The 12,769-nt window shown below is 49.3% G+C and overlaps 1 protein-coding gene across 1 annotated transcript; it reads left to right on the top strand.

Annotated features, from left to right (window-relative positions):
• The first annotated feature begins 201 nt into the window (after positions 1 to 201).
• Positions 202 to 9,376, top strand: LOC139278163 (caspase-2-like). The gene is made up of 2 exons (XM_070896818.1): positions 202 to 287; positions 8,848 to 9,376. Exons 1-2 carry the CDS (start codon positions 202 to 204, stop codon positions 9,374 to 9,376), a joined length of 615 nt encoding a protein of 204 aa, XP_070752919.1.
• Positions 9,377 to 12,769: the final 3,393 nt, after the last annotated feature.

Here is a 12,769-nt window from a genome sequence, read left to right on the forward strand (position 1 = left end):
AATGATAATTATCATAATAATCATGATTACATCTGTTGGTTACATGTTGTATCAGTCTCTGTGACAGTACCTAGCAATGATATCACACAATGATCTCATGCCATGTCGTCCTGTTACCTTTTACAGAAGAAGCTGTCGATGATGAGATCCGTGCAGAGGCGAACGGGTGGGGGACCACCAGTCATCAGCAACATCACTGACATGGAGGAGCGGGTGCTCATACTCATGGGGAAGCACACCCAGACAGCCACACAAGCAGCTGCCGACCCTGAAGTGATGCCACCTGAGTAAAGTATACACCATTGCATGATGTAAGGTCAATTGATGCCACACCTACTCATATCTGAACAATAATAAATTGTCCTATAAATAATGCTGGCCTAATGAAAATCATTGCAATGCAGAATGTTTTGATGGTCATGAAATGTGATGTCTGTGATGATTTTGAGAGCGGTGGTGCTTTTGTCGTGCATATGCTGTGTGTAGCGCTGGACTCACCTTGTCACCTTAGCACCCACTTCTCCTCTAATAACCTCATTTGTGTTTTGCAGCTCAGCCAGCAGCGCAGCCCCAGACAAGACCACAGAGGCCAGAAGGTGGGAGTGCGGGGCTGGACTCGCCGGACAATCCTACATCTGGTGCTGAGGAGCTCCGATTCCCGCCTGTCAATTCGCTGGGTCTTTTCGCTATGGATGAGAGCGCAGACTTCGAGGAACCTGCTTCGCCACGCTCCAGAAGGCATTCCACCCCAAGGCCATCTAGTGCTCCTCCGGTCATTCCCGCCTCCACTCTGGAGGTACTGGGCTCAAGCAGCTCGCCACAGGGCACCTCATTTGTCCCCAGGACGGTGCCAACCCCGCGGAGGTTTCGTGGACTCAGCAGGTCTGGTCCACGAGCGCCAGATGAGAGCAGAGAGATGGTACAGTTGTCCAGGAGAACTGTAGACATTGGTGACCAGATCCTTGATGCATTGGGGAGCATATTCCGACAGCTGGCTACCATCTCCGGCACCATGACTGAGTACGTTCCGCGGATGGCGGAGGCCCTGGAGGTGATAGTCAGGAACACTGCTGGCACAGGCCTCCCAGTGGTCCCGGAGCGCGGCACTCCACCCCTAGTTTCTGCACCACCAGTGCTAGTGACACATGAGAGGCAGGACCAAGATCCTGCTTCTGGATCGGAGGATGTTCCCACCTCAGCACCCCCCGCTACCGTCCCCGTGCAACCACTGCCTCTGCCTTCATCCAGGCCAATGAGGCACCACCTGAGGAGCCTTCGGCTAGTCAGAGTGGAGTGAGGAGAGGAAGGCATAAAGATGGGGAGAAGAAGGGGAGAGGGGAAGGAAAGTGAGCTACATGTCCGCAAGTGATGGCTATGTTATATCTCCATCTCAGTGTATGCAATTTATTGTAATGTATGGGGGGAGGGGATCACCCTCCTGCTTTGCATTTGTATTCTGTGTTGCTGGACATGTTGACCATTTGATTGATGTCAATGGTCGAAAAAGTGGGGTGGGGGTGCAGTGTTTTTGCCCATGATACTTATGATTTCAGATCAATGGTCGTGTAAAATGCTTTTTATTCAATATAACCTTGTTGCGCATTGTCTCGGATAGCTGGACCGTTACACACTGGTGATTCCTTAACATGAAATAAAACATAACTGGAATCAATTTAAAGTTTAACTGGCACCAAGGTGGTGCTCACCATTGATGTCTGAGCTGCACACACACAGCAGTGTGTCAGCTTTGTCAATTACAGCAACGTTCTTTCAGGAAAATCGCTCATTTATGAGCTCCTGACATAAGAGTCTTGTAGCTATGTAGCCACCAGGGGCCCATTCCTGCGGTTTGGAGGGGGGAGTGGGCATGGTTGCATAGTCAGCCTGATTGTCTGGCCCTGGGTCAGCATCCAGCCCCTCGTCCTCCTCTTCCTCTTTCTCCTGAGGTGGACCATCAGTCCCTTCTGGCAATTCTTGTCCCCTCCTGATAGCCAGGTTTTGTAGCATGGAGCACACGACCACTAGTTTAGCTACTTGCTCAAGGTTGTATTGTAGCTTCCCTCCTGAGTGATCCAGGCATCTAATGTGCTGCTTAAGCACAGTTATTGTTTTCTGGACCACATTGTGTATGTCTCTGTGGCTCAGGTTGTTTTCGTTTGTCATCCTTGAAGTGGGTATCACGCAGAGGGGGTCATCAGCCAGGTGGCTAGGCCATATCGGTTGTCACCAAGCATCCAGCATTGTCCTTGTGGCTGACTCTTAAACATGTCAGAGACAGCGCTCTCACTCAGGATGTGAGCCTCATCGAAGCTGCCCGGACATTTGGCATTCACTGCCATTATTATCTGGTTGTAGTCGACAACTAGTTGGACCTTCAAGGAGTGAAATGTTTTTCTGTTACAAAAAAGCTCTGGGTCCTGAGAAGGTGCCCGCATAGCGATGTGAGTACACTGTATTTCTCCCTGCACCCTGGGGAACTTAGCTATGCAGTAGAATGCTCCAACCCTGTCGGTCTGAGCCTCCGTGGTCATGGGGAAGCTGTTAAAGTCCATCCTACAGGGCTTCCATGACCTGTCTAATGCAGCGATGTGTGGCATGGTGAGACAGAGGGGAAATCCCGACTGCGGAGGTCCGAAAGGAACTGGACGTGTAGAACGACAGTGCCGTGGTGACCTTGAACTCAACCAACAGTGATGTCCTGATGGCAGGCTGCATATCTGGCCTGATGAGCTCGCATATTTCAGTGATCACCACCTTGTGGAAGCGCAGTCTCTGAAGGCAAGTGTTCTCAGACACGACGAGGTAAGACCTTTTCTCCCTATAAGTGCGGGATGTGTATGGTCTGGACCTCCTCCTCATTCTGGCATGTCTTAGATTGGGCACATAATGATGTGCATTAGACGGTGTGCCATTTGAACTCTGCAGCATCTGCGTATTAATCGATGCAGGCTGAGAAATGGCTGGCCCCATTCCAATGAAAGTATAATAGCGATTGATCAGAAGCAATAATTTCCACGCTAAAAGACACCTACAGTAAAACCCAAACATCCAGAATCTGAAAATATGTCTGTTGAGATGGTCACTTCACCTTAGAAGAACTCCAGAGTCAATCCAAATTCCCCTGAAGTTGAAGCAGCCTATTGAATGAAGCGAATTGAAAAATGGTGCCCACACCGCTGTGATTCGTGCAGAACAGTTCCACTTTTTCAGAGCGGTGTTTCGGCAAGCGATATTGTGGGCGGGATGTGTGTGAGGTGGTGATATTATAGGCATTGGTTTCGCCCATTCTGATGATTCCACACAAAAAAAGTGGGCGGGCAGTATTATTTTTTCCAGGTGTTACGTACATGCCGAAAGTAACACTCAGCGATAAGTGTCCGAAAAATGGGCGTCAGTTTCCATTTTGTGGCTAAATGGGCGATATCTGGACGTTATTCCTCATTTCAGCAGTAAAATGGACGTTAAGTGGGCATTATGCATGCAAAAATAATGGAAAATCTAGCCCTATATCCCTTGATTCCCCTTGATTCTCCAAAAATCTATTTATCTCAGCCTTGAATATATTCGGAGACTCAGCAGCCACAGCCCACTGGGGCAGCGAATTCCAAAGATTCACAATCCTCTGAGTGAAGAAATTACTCCACACCTCTATCTTGAATGGCCTACCCCTTATCCTGAGACTGTGTCCCCTACTTTTTGACACTCCAGCCAGGGGAAACAACCTCTCAGTATCTACCCTGTCAATCCCTTTCAGAATCTTGTATGTTTCAATGAGATCACCTCATTCTTCTCAACTCCAGAGAGTATAGGCCCATTCTACACAATCTCTCATCATAAGACAGCCCTCTCATCCCAGGAATCAATCTAGTGAACTAATTAATGAACTAATCTAAAGAGATAGAGACGGTGCTCGAGTCAAGCGAATCATTAACAATGGCAGAAAACATGGATCTGAGGAAGTTTTGTTGAGAGGTTAGGAGTTGCGTGAAGGAAGGGTAAAGGTTGCAGGACGTGGATGTTTCCTGAGCTCTTCAGCCCTCGGTGGAGCTCTGATGTTCCAAGCTGACATTGGGGGGGATGCTGCTGAAATGCCCACCCGACTGTGCAATGACCATGTTCTCCTAATTGCTGATGGGGTCTACGTCTTGTGCCATGGGTGACTGAGAGCTTCCCCCACCGCCCCCACCCCCAAAGAACAGGATTCCCAGAATTTGGGGCCTACCACCTCCGTTGTAAGATTATAAGGCTTGGGCTTCTATTTTCATTGTGCGCTTTGAGAAACTCCCTGTGACATTCACGTCACTACAGGGAAGAATAAAAGGTCGGAGGCCAAATCTGCTACTCACATAGACCTTCGAGTGAAAAGCCTGGCCTGTCGGCTCAGCTGGGAAATGATGGAGTGCAACCCAAGATGGACGAGGTAAAAATGGAGCCCCGTTTGATATTGAATGTATCTGATGGTTAACATGGTGAGCTTCCCAAATAGGCATCATTGCTGCACTATTCACATCAAGTAAGATTTTGATAAACTGAGATTTTAAAAAGGTACGATGAGATGTTTATTTACGATCTTATCATCTCTGCAGCTGGAAACCTACTATTTTGCTGCAGATATAGATTGTTGATAAAATATCACCCGATGAACAACTAACTATGTTGAAAAATCACAGAAAATAATAAGTGTGCTGAGATGTGGGTCAAAATGAGAAGTGCTATAATGACAGAGAGCAGCTGATGATTGCCATTTGCTAGAGGCTTTTAAAAGTATTAATGGGTGAATTATAATCATATGACTGAAGTTCTTTTTTTTATATGTTCATTTCGACATAGGCTCCTGCACACAGACTATTTTCAGGATTGGAAAGGAGATGATTACCCTCGTTCCCACGATGAACCCTTTGAGTAATGCAGTCACTGGAGCATGAAGAGAAGTGTCTGAGCTTAACCCCAACTCTAACCCCGACCTGACCTGTGGAAAACGTGATTCCCTGCGCTGCACCAGTCACAACCTGTGGCTCTTTCCCTTGAATGGGAGTAAGAAATGATAAAACATTGAAATCCCCTCATTAGTGCATAATTACTGCTGCACTCGGTGGTCTGGGACAGTGTGTTGCTCGGGTTGTTCAGCCTATATTGACTCACCTTTAGACCCTCCTTAAATCTTGCTCAGATCTTTGTTGGCTGCTCTTTAGACCTCATTAGTTCCTCTTTAGAAGCTTGTTAGATTCCTATTATTCAGGGGGCACTCATTAGTTCTGATGGAGATGACATTTTTTGCCCTAACTGCGAGCAGTAACATTTAGGCTCCCAAAATGTCAAGTTGTTCCCGAAATGTTTTTAGCTCGGTTTCATTTTGTGAAACCAGAAATAATCTGCGCTGTTGCTGATTCCTGAGCGTTCAGCACTTGTACACTTCTCAGTTAGTCGACGGGAAGCTGGTGTTTTAAACGTTGCAAAGGCCACCCAGCACTCAATGACAGATCAATGCAGTTCAAGAGCATTATACAAACTGCTCTCCATTTATAACCTCCGCAACCAATTATATCATGTCTGAAAAACTGGTCTTCTGTAAACCTTCTGTAAATATTGAGAGATCCAGCGGAAAAAACCTCTCAGCATCTACCCTGTCTGTTACATTTAGAATAACTCCATAAGACTGTATATCTTAAGCTCAAACTGTTGTGACCTTGGTCTCTTTATTATAACTCCAGAGTGAGGAGGCAGCATGGTAGACTGTCTTTTATACCTGCTTGCCCAGGGTGTGCAGGTGACCCTTGGGTCTCCCACGGGTGCGCCCCCGATGGAAAGTCTTACACATTGGCAATGTTTACATACAGAACATCATTTCCCCCCTAAAGTCTTATGTACAAGTTAACCTGTGGAATTCCTTACCACAGAGAGTTGTTAATGCCAGTTCATTGGCTATAATCAAGAGGGAGTTAGATATGGCCCTTACAGCTAAAGGATCAAGGGGTATGGAGAGAAAGCAGGAAAGGGATACAGAGTTGAATGATCAGCCATGATCTTATTGAATGGTGGTGCAGGCTCGAAGGGCCGAATGGCCTACCCGTGCACCTATTTTCTATGTTTCGATGTTTCTATTTACAAGTTGAGGCGATCCGGGGCTCTGCGTTCCCGGGTCGATCGCCTGAGTTGAAGTCCTGGCCTGGGTGAGTCGGTCGCTGCAGCGTGGCTGGTCTGATCAGACTGTCGGGCATGGTGGGTTCATCCTCGTGGTTGACCGCAAGGTCGATTGCTGGTTGGGTGTGTGTGTGTTGATGGTAGTGTCCTCTTCAAACTGTATATTTGGTTGTCAGTGAACCTGAGTTTGGTCTGATCCAAGTGTTTTCTGCACGTTTGTCTGTTCAAAAGTTTGACAACAAACACTCTATTCCCCTCCTTGGCTAACACAGTGCCAGCAACCCATTTGGAACCATGACCATAATTAAGAACAAACACAGAGTCATTAACTTCAATGTTGCTTGATACAGCCGCGCAATCGTGGTACATGTTATGCCGGTGACGCCGGATTTCTACATGATCATTGAGATCCAGGTGGTCTAAGGAGAGACTGGTTTTGAGTGCTCTCTTCATTAGCAATTCTGCAGGGGGAAGCCCGGTAAGCGAGTGGGGTCGCGTGCGGTAGCTGAGCAGAATCCGAGATAACCGGGTCTGCAGGGAACCGTCTGCCACACATTTCAAGCTCTGCTTGATGGTTTGGACTGCCCGTTCCACTTGACCATTGGATGCGGGCTTAAACAGCGCAGACCTGACATGCTTGATGCCATTGCGGGTCATGAACTCGTTGAATTCCGAGCTGATGAAGCATGGTCATTGTCACTAACAAGGACGTCGGGCAAACCATGGGTGGCGAACATGGCCCGGAGGCTTTCAATGGTGGCAGTGAATGTATATGACGACATTATTATACATTCAATCCATTTAGAATAAGCGTCCACTGCTACTAGGAATATCTTTCCTAGAAAGGGGCCAGCGAAATCTACGTGGACCCTGGACCACGGTTTGGAGGGCCATGACCACAGACTCAGTAGGGCCTCCCTTGGTGCATTGCTCAACTGTGAGCAAGTGTTGCATTGGTGCATGCATGACTCCAATTCCAAGTCAATGCTGGGCCACCAAACATGCGACCTGGCGATAGCCTTCATCATAACTATGCCTGGATGGGTACTGTGAAGGTCGCGTATAAATGTTTCCCTGCCTTTTTTTGGCAAAATTACATGATTCCGTCATAGGAGGCAGTCTGAATGGATGGACATTTCGACCTTGCGTCGATGGAACGGCTTAATTTCATCTTGCATTTCCCCGACCAGCTCCCATTGAGGATACAGCTTTTTACAAGTGACAGCACCGGGTCCTGGTTAGTCCAGGTCCTGATCTGGCGAGCCGTGACGGGTGACCCCTCGCTCTCATAAGCATTCATTACAAGGAGCAAGTCTGCGGTTTGCACCATTTCCACCCCGGTGGTGGGCAATGGTAGCCGACTGAGGGCATCCGCACAGTTCTCAGTCCCTGGCCTGTGTGGGTTGCATAATCATACGCAGATAACCTTAGTGCCCATCTTTGGATGTGGGACAAAGCATTGGTATTAATACCTTTGCTTTCTTAGAACAACGAAATTGGCAGCTTGTGGTCGGTTTCGAGCTCGAACCGGAGCCCAAATAGGTATTGGTGCATTTTCTTAACCCCGTATACGCATTGCTAATGTTTCTTTTTCAACCATATTGTAGGCTCTTTCAGCCCTAGATAAGCTTCTGGATGCATATGCAACTGGTTGCAGTTTGCCTGACACATTGGCTTGATGTCATCATAGGCGGTCCCTCGAACGAGGATGACTTGCTTCCACATGAGTTCACAGGTGTTTTAATGAAGAACCTAATGTTCCAGTCCTGAACTCCAATTGAAGGGGTGGAAGTTGCCTGTGCGTGAATTTTTTTAACGTGTGTTGACCGTTGGACATCAGCCACCACACGGGCTCGACAGAGCTAGGCCTTTATCCAATGGCAAGGGTTAACCAGGACGACTGGAGACCAGCTCTGCTGCACGGACCTAGTGCACGCACATATCGCAGTGTGGGCTGGCCCGTGTTGCCCCTGGGCCCTGGGCTCTTCTAGGCCCCATACCCTCATTCGCCGTGATGTTCCAGGGCCTGGCACTCCAGCTATATTTATAGCCCCGACCTGCGGTGGTGTTCTCACACAGGTCAGGGCAGCCCACGATGTTCCAGGAAGACCATTGCCATGCTGGAGGGCCAACATTTGGAGACGTCTCTGAAGACCATTGCAATGCTGGAGGACCAGAGTTTGCTCCAAGCCTGTTTGCTCCAAGCCTGTGTCGGTGTGTCAGTGAAGCAGTTCTTGCAGCGTTCATACCGTCAGGGAAGAGGAGGAGCTGGTGAAACCGCCGCAGTATATGTCACCCTGGGAGGGCTCTCCGGAGCTACACCAGAGTCTCCACACCCTCCCAGAGTGACATGCACCACAACCGTTTCACCAGCTCCCTCTCCGCCCCCCCATGTCAGCAAGGGCTACGCTGGAATGTGATGTTCGAGAGAGGGGGTCTTGGGGACATTGTGCAAGGAGGGATGAAGAGATGGGACTGGTGGGAAGGGTCTTACGGTGTGGGCACACGGCAGGCAGTGTACAGAGATGGTTAGTTGGGTCCCACTTAGCCCTCCGTGGCTGAGAGAGGACTGACTGTCACCGGGAAAGTTTATATCAGACAGGGTTTGCAGAGAATGAGGCGGAGTTCAGTGTACAGCACGGAAATAGCACCAGGACCCATGGCAGATCGACACAGAGATACAGGCCCCACACGGGGATAATACAGCAGCCCCACCACTGGGAGTAATACAGATGGCAAACTGCTACAGATCCACGACATATTACGGCTCTTCGACAATGACAACTGCCCCCAACTCCAGAACAAACCCAAAATGGTCTTCATCCAGGCCTGCCACAGAGATGAGACAGACATTGGGATGGACCTGCAGGATGGGAAGGAATGTTCTGATTCGCCGGGCTGGGAGCAGAGTGATGCTGGGAGAGAGGAGCCTCTTCAGATCAAGCTACCAACTCGATCCGACATCATCTGTGGCTACGCCTGTCTGAAAGGGACTGCGACGCTCAGGAACACACACAAAGGGTCAGGATTTGCTCAAGCCCTTGCACAAGTTTTCGCCCCACACACCAAAGACATGCATGTGGCCGACATGCTGGTGAAGGTGAACTCCCTGATCAAGGATCGTGAAGGATTCTCGCCCGGCACAGAATTCCATCGCTACAAGGAGATGTCGGAATACTCCAGCACCCTGTACAAGGACCTGCACCTCTTCCCTGAGCCCCACGGGGAGAAGTAGGAGATGGAGGAGGAGACTGGGACACAGGGCCTCCGCACCCTGGGTGATCCCGCTCTCCCAGCCCTTTCCCGGATGCCTCATCTATCGCCTGCCGTTGCCGCATGTCGATCTCATCGGGAGGTGAGACAGTGGAGCTCTGACGGGGTGAGGGGGAGTCGAGCTCCTAGTCTCAGCCAGATCTGCTTCCCTGCCCCTATCTGCTGCCGGCTAGACACGGGCTGTGTCCGCTCGCGCTGTCTGTATCTCTCTCTCTGTCTCTCTCTTTGTCTTTCTTTCTCTCTCTCTCTGTCTCTCTCTCTCTATGTGTCTGTGTCTCTCTCTCTCTCTCTCTCTGTCTCTCTCTTTGTCTTTCTTTCTCTCTCTCTCTGTCTCTCTCTCTCTATGTGTCTGTGTCTCTCTCTCTCTCTCTCTCTGTCTCTCTCTCTCTCTCTCTCTCTCTCTCTCTCTGTCTCTCTCTCTGTCTCTCTCTGTCTCTCCCTTTGTCTCTCTTTCTCTCTCTCTCTCAGCCTCTCTCTCTGTCTCCCTCTCTCTCCGTCTCTCTCTCTCTCCATCTCTCTCCGTCTCTCTCTCTGTCTCTCTCTCTCTCTCCATCTCTCTCTCCCTCTCTCTTTCTCTGTCTCTCTCCCTGCCCCCCTCTCTCGGACGATTGTTATTATTGATTGCCCCGTATTACTCCCGACCCCTCACGAAGCTAGTATTAAACGTTTACACGGGTCATACAATACAATTAACTTGTTGGAACATAGCAGGGATCTTGCCTTGTTAAAGGCTGTCTCTTGAGCTTTACCCCAAACCCAGTCGTCACCCTTGCGTAGTAATAAATGCAATGGTTCCAACAAAGTGCTCAACCCCGGTAGAAAGTTACCAAAATAGTTGAGGAGTCCCAGGAATGAACGCAGCTCCGTCACATTCTGTGGTCTGGGTGCATTCTTGATGGCCTCCGTCTTGGAATCCGTGGGTCTGATGCCATCCACCGCAATCTTTCTCCCCAGAAATTTGAACTCTGGCGGCAGAAAAACTCACTTGGAGTGTTTCAACCTGAGTCTCACTCTGTCCAGTCGCTTGAGAACCTCTTCCAGGCTGTGCAAGTGTTCGGTGGTGTTGCGGCCAGTGATCACGATATCATCTTAGAACACCACGGTGCATGGAACCAATTTCAGCAGACTCTCCATGTTCCTCTGGAAGATGGCCGCTGCCGAACGAATCCCAAAGGGGCACAGAGGTTAGATCCAGCTTGGTGAATGACTTCCCCCCTGTAAACAGGTCATCCGCTTTGGGTAGCGGGTACTGGTCTTGTAACGAGACTCGGTTGATCGTTACCTTGTAGTCCCCGCAGGTTCTGACCATCCCATCGCACTTCAACACCGGAACAATTGTCCTGGCCCACTCGTTGAACTCGACTGGCAATATGATCCCCTCTCGTTGAAATCTGTCCAGCTCGATCTCGACTTTCTCTCGCATCATGTATGGAACCGCTCGGACCTTGTGATGAATGGGTCGTGCATCAGGGACTAGATGGATCTGCACTTTGCCTGTGAAGTTGCCGATGCCTGCTCGAATAACGACGGGAATTTGTTTAGCACTTGGGTGCATGAGGCGTCATCCTCCGAAGACAGCGCTTTGATGTCGTCCCAGTTCCATTGGATCTTTCCTAGCCAGCTTCTGCCGAACAGCATTGGGCCATCGCCTGGTAAAATACATAGTGGTAAATCATGCACAGCTCCATTGTACATTACCTTCACTGCCGCACTGCCAATGACTGATATGAGCTCTTTGGTGTAAGTGCGCAGCTTGGTGTGGATCGGACTTAGTTTTGGCCTTTGTGCCTTCTGGCCCCACAGTTTCTCAAAAGCCTTCTGGCTCATAATTGACTGACTCGCCCCCGTGTCCAATTCCATGCAAGCTAGAATGCCGTTTAATTTGACTTTTAATATTATCGGAGGGCTTTTGGTGGTGAAGGTGTGTACCCCATACACTTCCTCTTCAGCCTCGGGTTGAGTTGCTGCTCTCACTCGTTCAGCGTGATCCGCGCCGGATCGGTCATCTTCTGCCGACTCTGCCACGTGGTGAGTCGCAGCATGTCTGCACATTCGCTGGAGGTGCCCCATTGTTCCACAGCCCTTGCACATGTAGTGCTTGAATCGACATTGATGGGGTCAATGATTACCCCCACAGCGCTAACACGGTGCAAATGGATTTGCATTCACGCCTCACGGCAGACTCTGAGTCATCCTAGGTCTGGCCTCTGCGGGCGTGTAGGCCCTGCCATGTACAGTTCTGCCTGCTGAAGGCGTTATTTTATGCACAGTACTTGCCGGTGAGTTCCGATGCTGCAATGATATCTGTTTAGTGTTATCATTCGTGGACATAAAAGCCTGGGCTATCATGATGGCCTTGCTCAGATCTAGGGATTCAGCAGACAGCAGTTTACGAAGAATGACCTCGTGGCTGATTCCAAGCACGAAAATGTCCCGCAACATTTCCCGCAAAAATCCAGCAAATACGCACGGTCATGCAAGGCGTCTTAGGTCGGCGACATAGCTCGCCACGTCCTGGCCCTCGTAGCGGTGGTGCGTATAAAATCGATACCTGGCCATCAAGATGCTCTCCTTCAGCTTGAGGTGTTCCCGAACCAGCATACACAACTCTGCATATGTCTTGTCCGTTGGGTTCATCGGTGCTAGCAGATTTTTGATAAGGCCATATATCGTGGACCTGCAAACGGTGAGGAGAATCACCTTGCGCTTGATCGCGGTTTCTGCCTTTTCCAGCTCGTTGGCCATGAAGTACTGGTCAAGACGCTCAACGAAGCCTTCCCAATCATCACCCTCAACAAATCTCTCAAGAATACCAACGGCAGCCATAACAAAGTTTGTGATCTGTTACTTGTTGCCAATTGTTATGTTTAGAATAACTCCACAAGACTGTATATCTTAAGCTCAAACTGTTGTGACCTTGGTCTCTTTATTATAACTCCAGAGTGAGGAGGCAGCATAGTAGTCTGCCTTTTATACCTGCTTGCCCAGGGTGTGCAGGTGACCCTTGGGTCTCCCACAGGTGCGCCCCCTGATGGAAAGTCTTACACATTGGTAATGTTTACATACTTAACACTGCCAATCCCCACAGAAATACAGGGGTGCAAAGAGCTACTAAATGTCGCTCCATTTGTGGGGGTTTTGATATAATGAGACACACCATCACCCCAGTTGAGATGATGCACCAGTGACATTTATCAAAAGAATGCTGTAGTTCCTCAGTTACTTGGCATTGCCACCCACCATCACTCGCTGTCTATGGCCACATATGAAGAATCACCATTTCAACAAAGTTACATACAATTACAACACGAAAACATGCAATCTTGCCCAACCAGTCCGTTATAGCGTTCACCCT

This window comes from Pristiophorus japonicus, chromosome 13 (assembly GCF_044704955.1).
Source record: "Pristiophorus japonicus isolate sPriJap1 chromosome 13, sPriJap1.hap1, whole genome shotgun sequence".
Classification (NCBI taxonomy): domain Eukaryota; kingdom Metazoa; phylum Chordata; class Chondrichthyes; family Pristiophoridae; genus Pristiophorus; species Pristiophorus japonicus.

Excerpts from the sequence above, each read along its gene's own strand:
- LOC139278163 (XM_070896818.1), top strand. The coding sequence starts at position 202 with ATGGAGGAGCGGGTGCTCATACTCATGGGGAAGCACACCCAGACAGCC. Across the intron at positions 288-8,847 it reads CCTGAAGTGATGCCACCTGA|CAGCCCCACCACTGGGAGTA; the intron begins GTAAAGTATACA and ends GGGATAATACAG.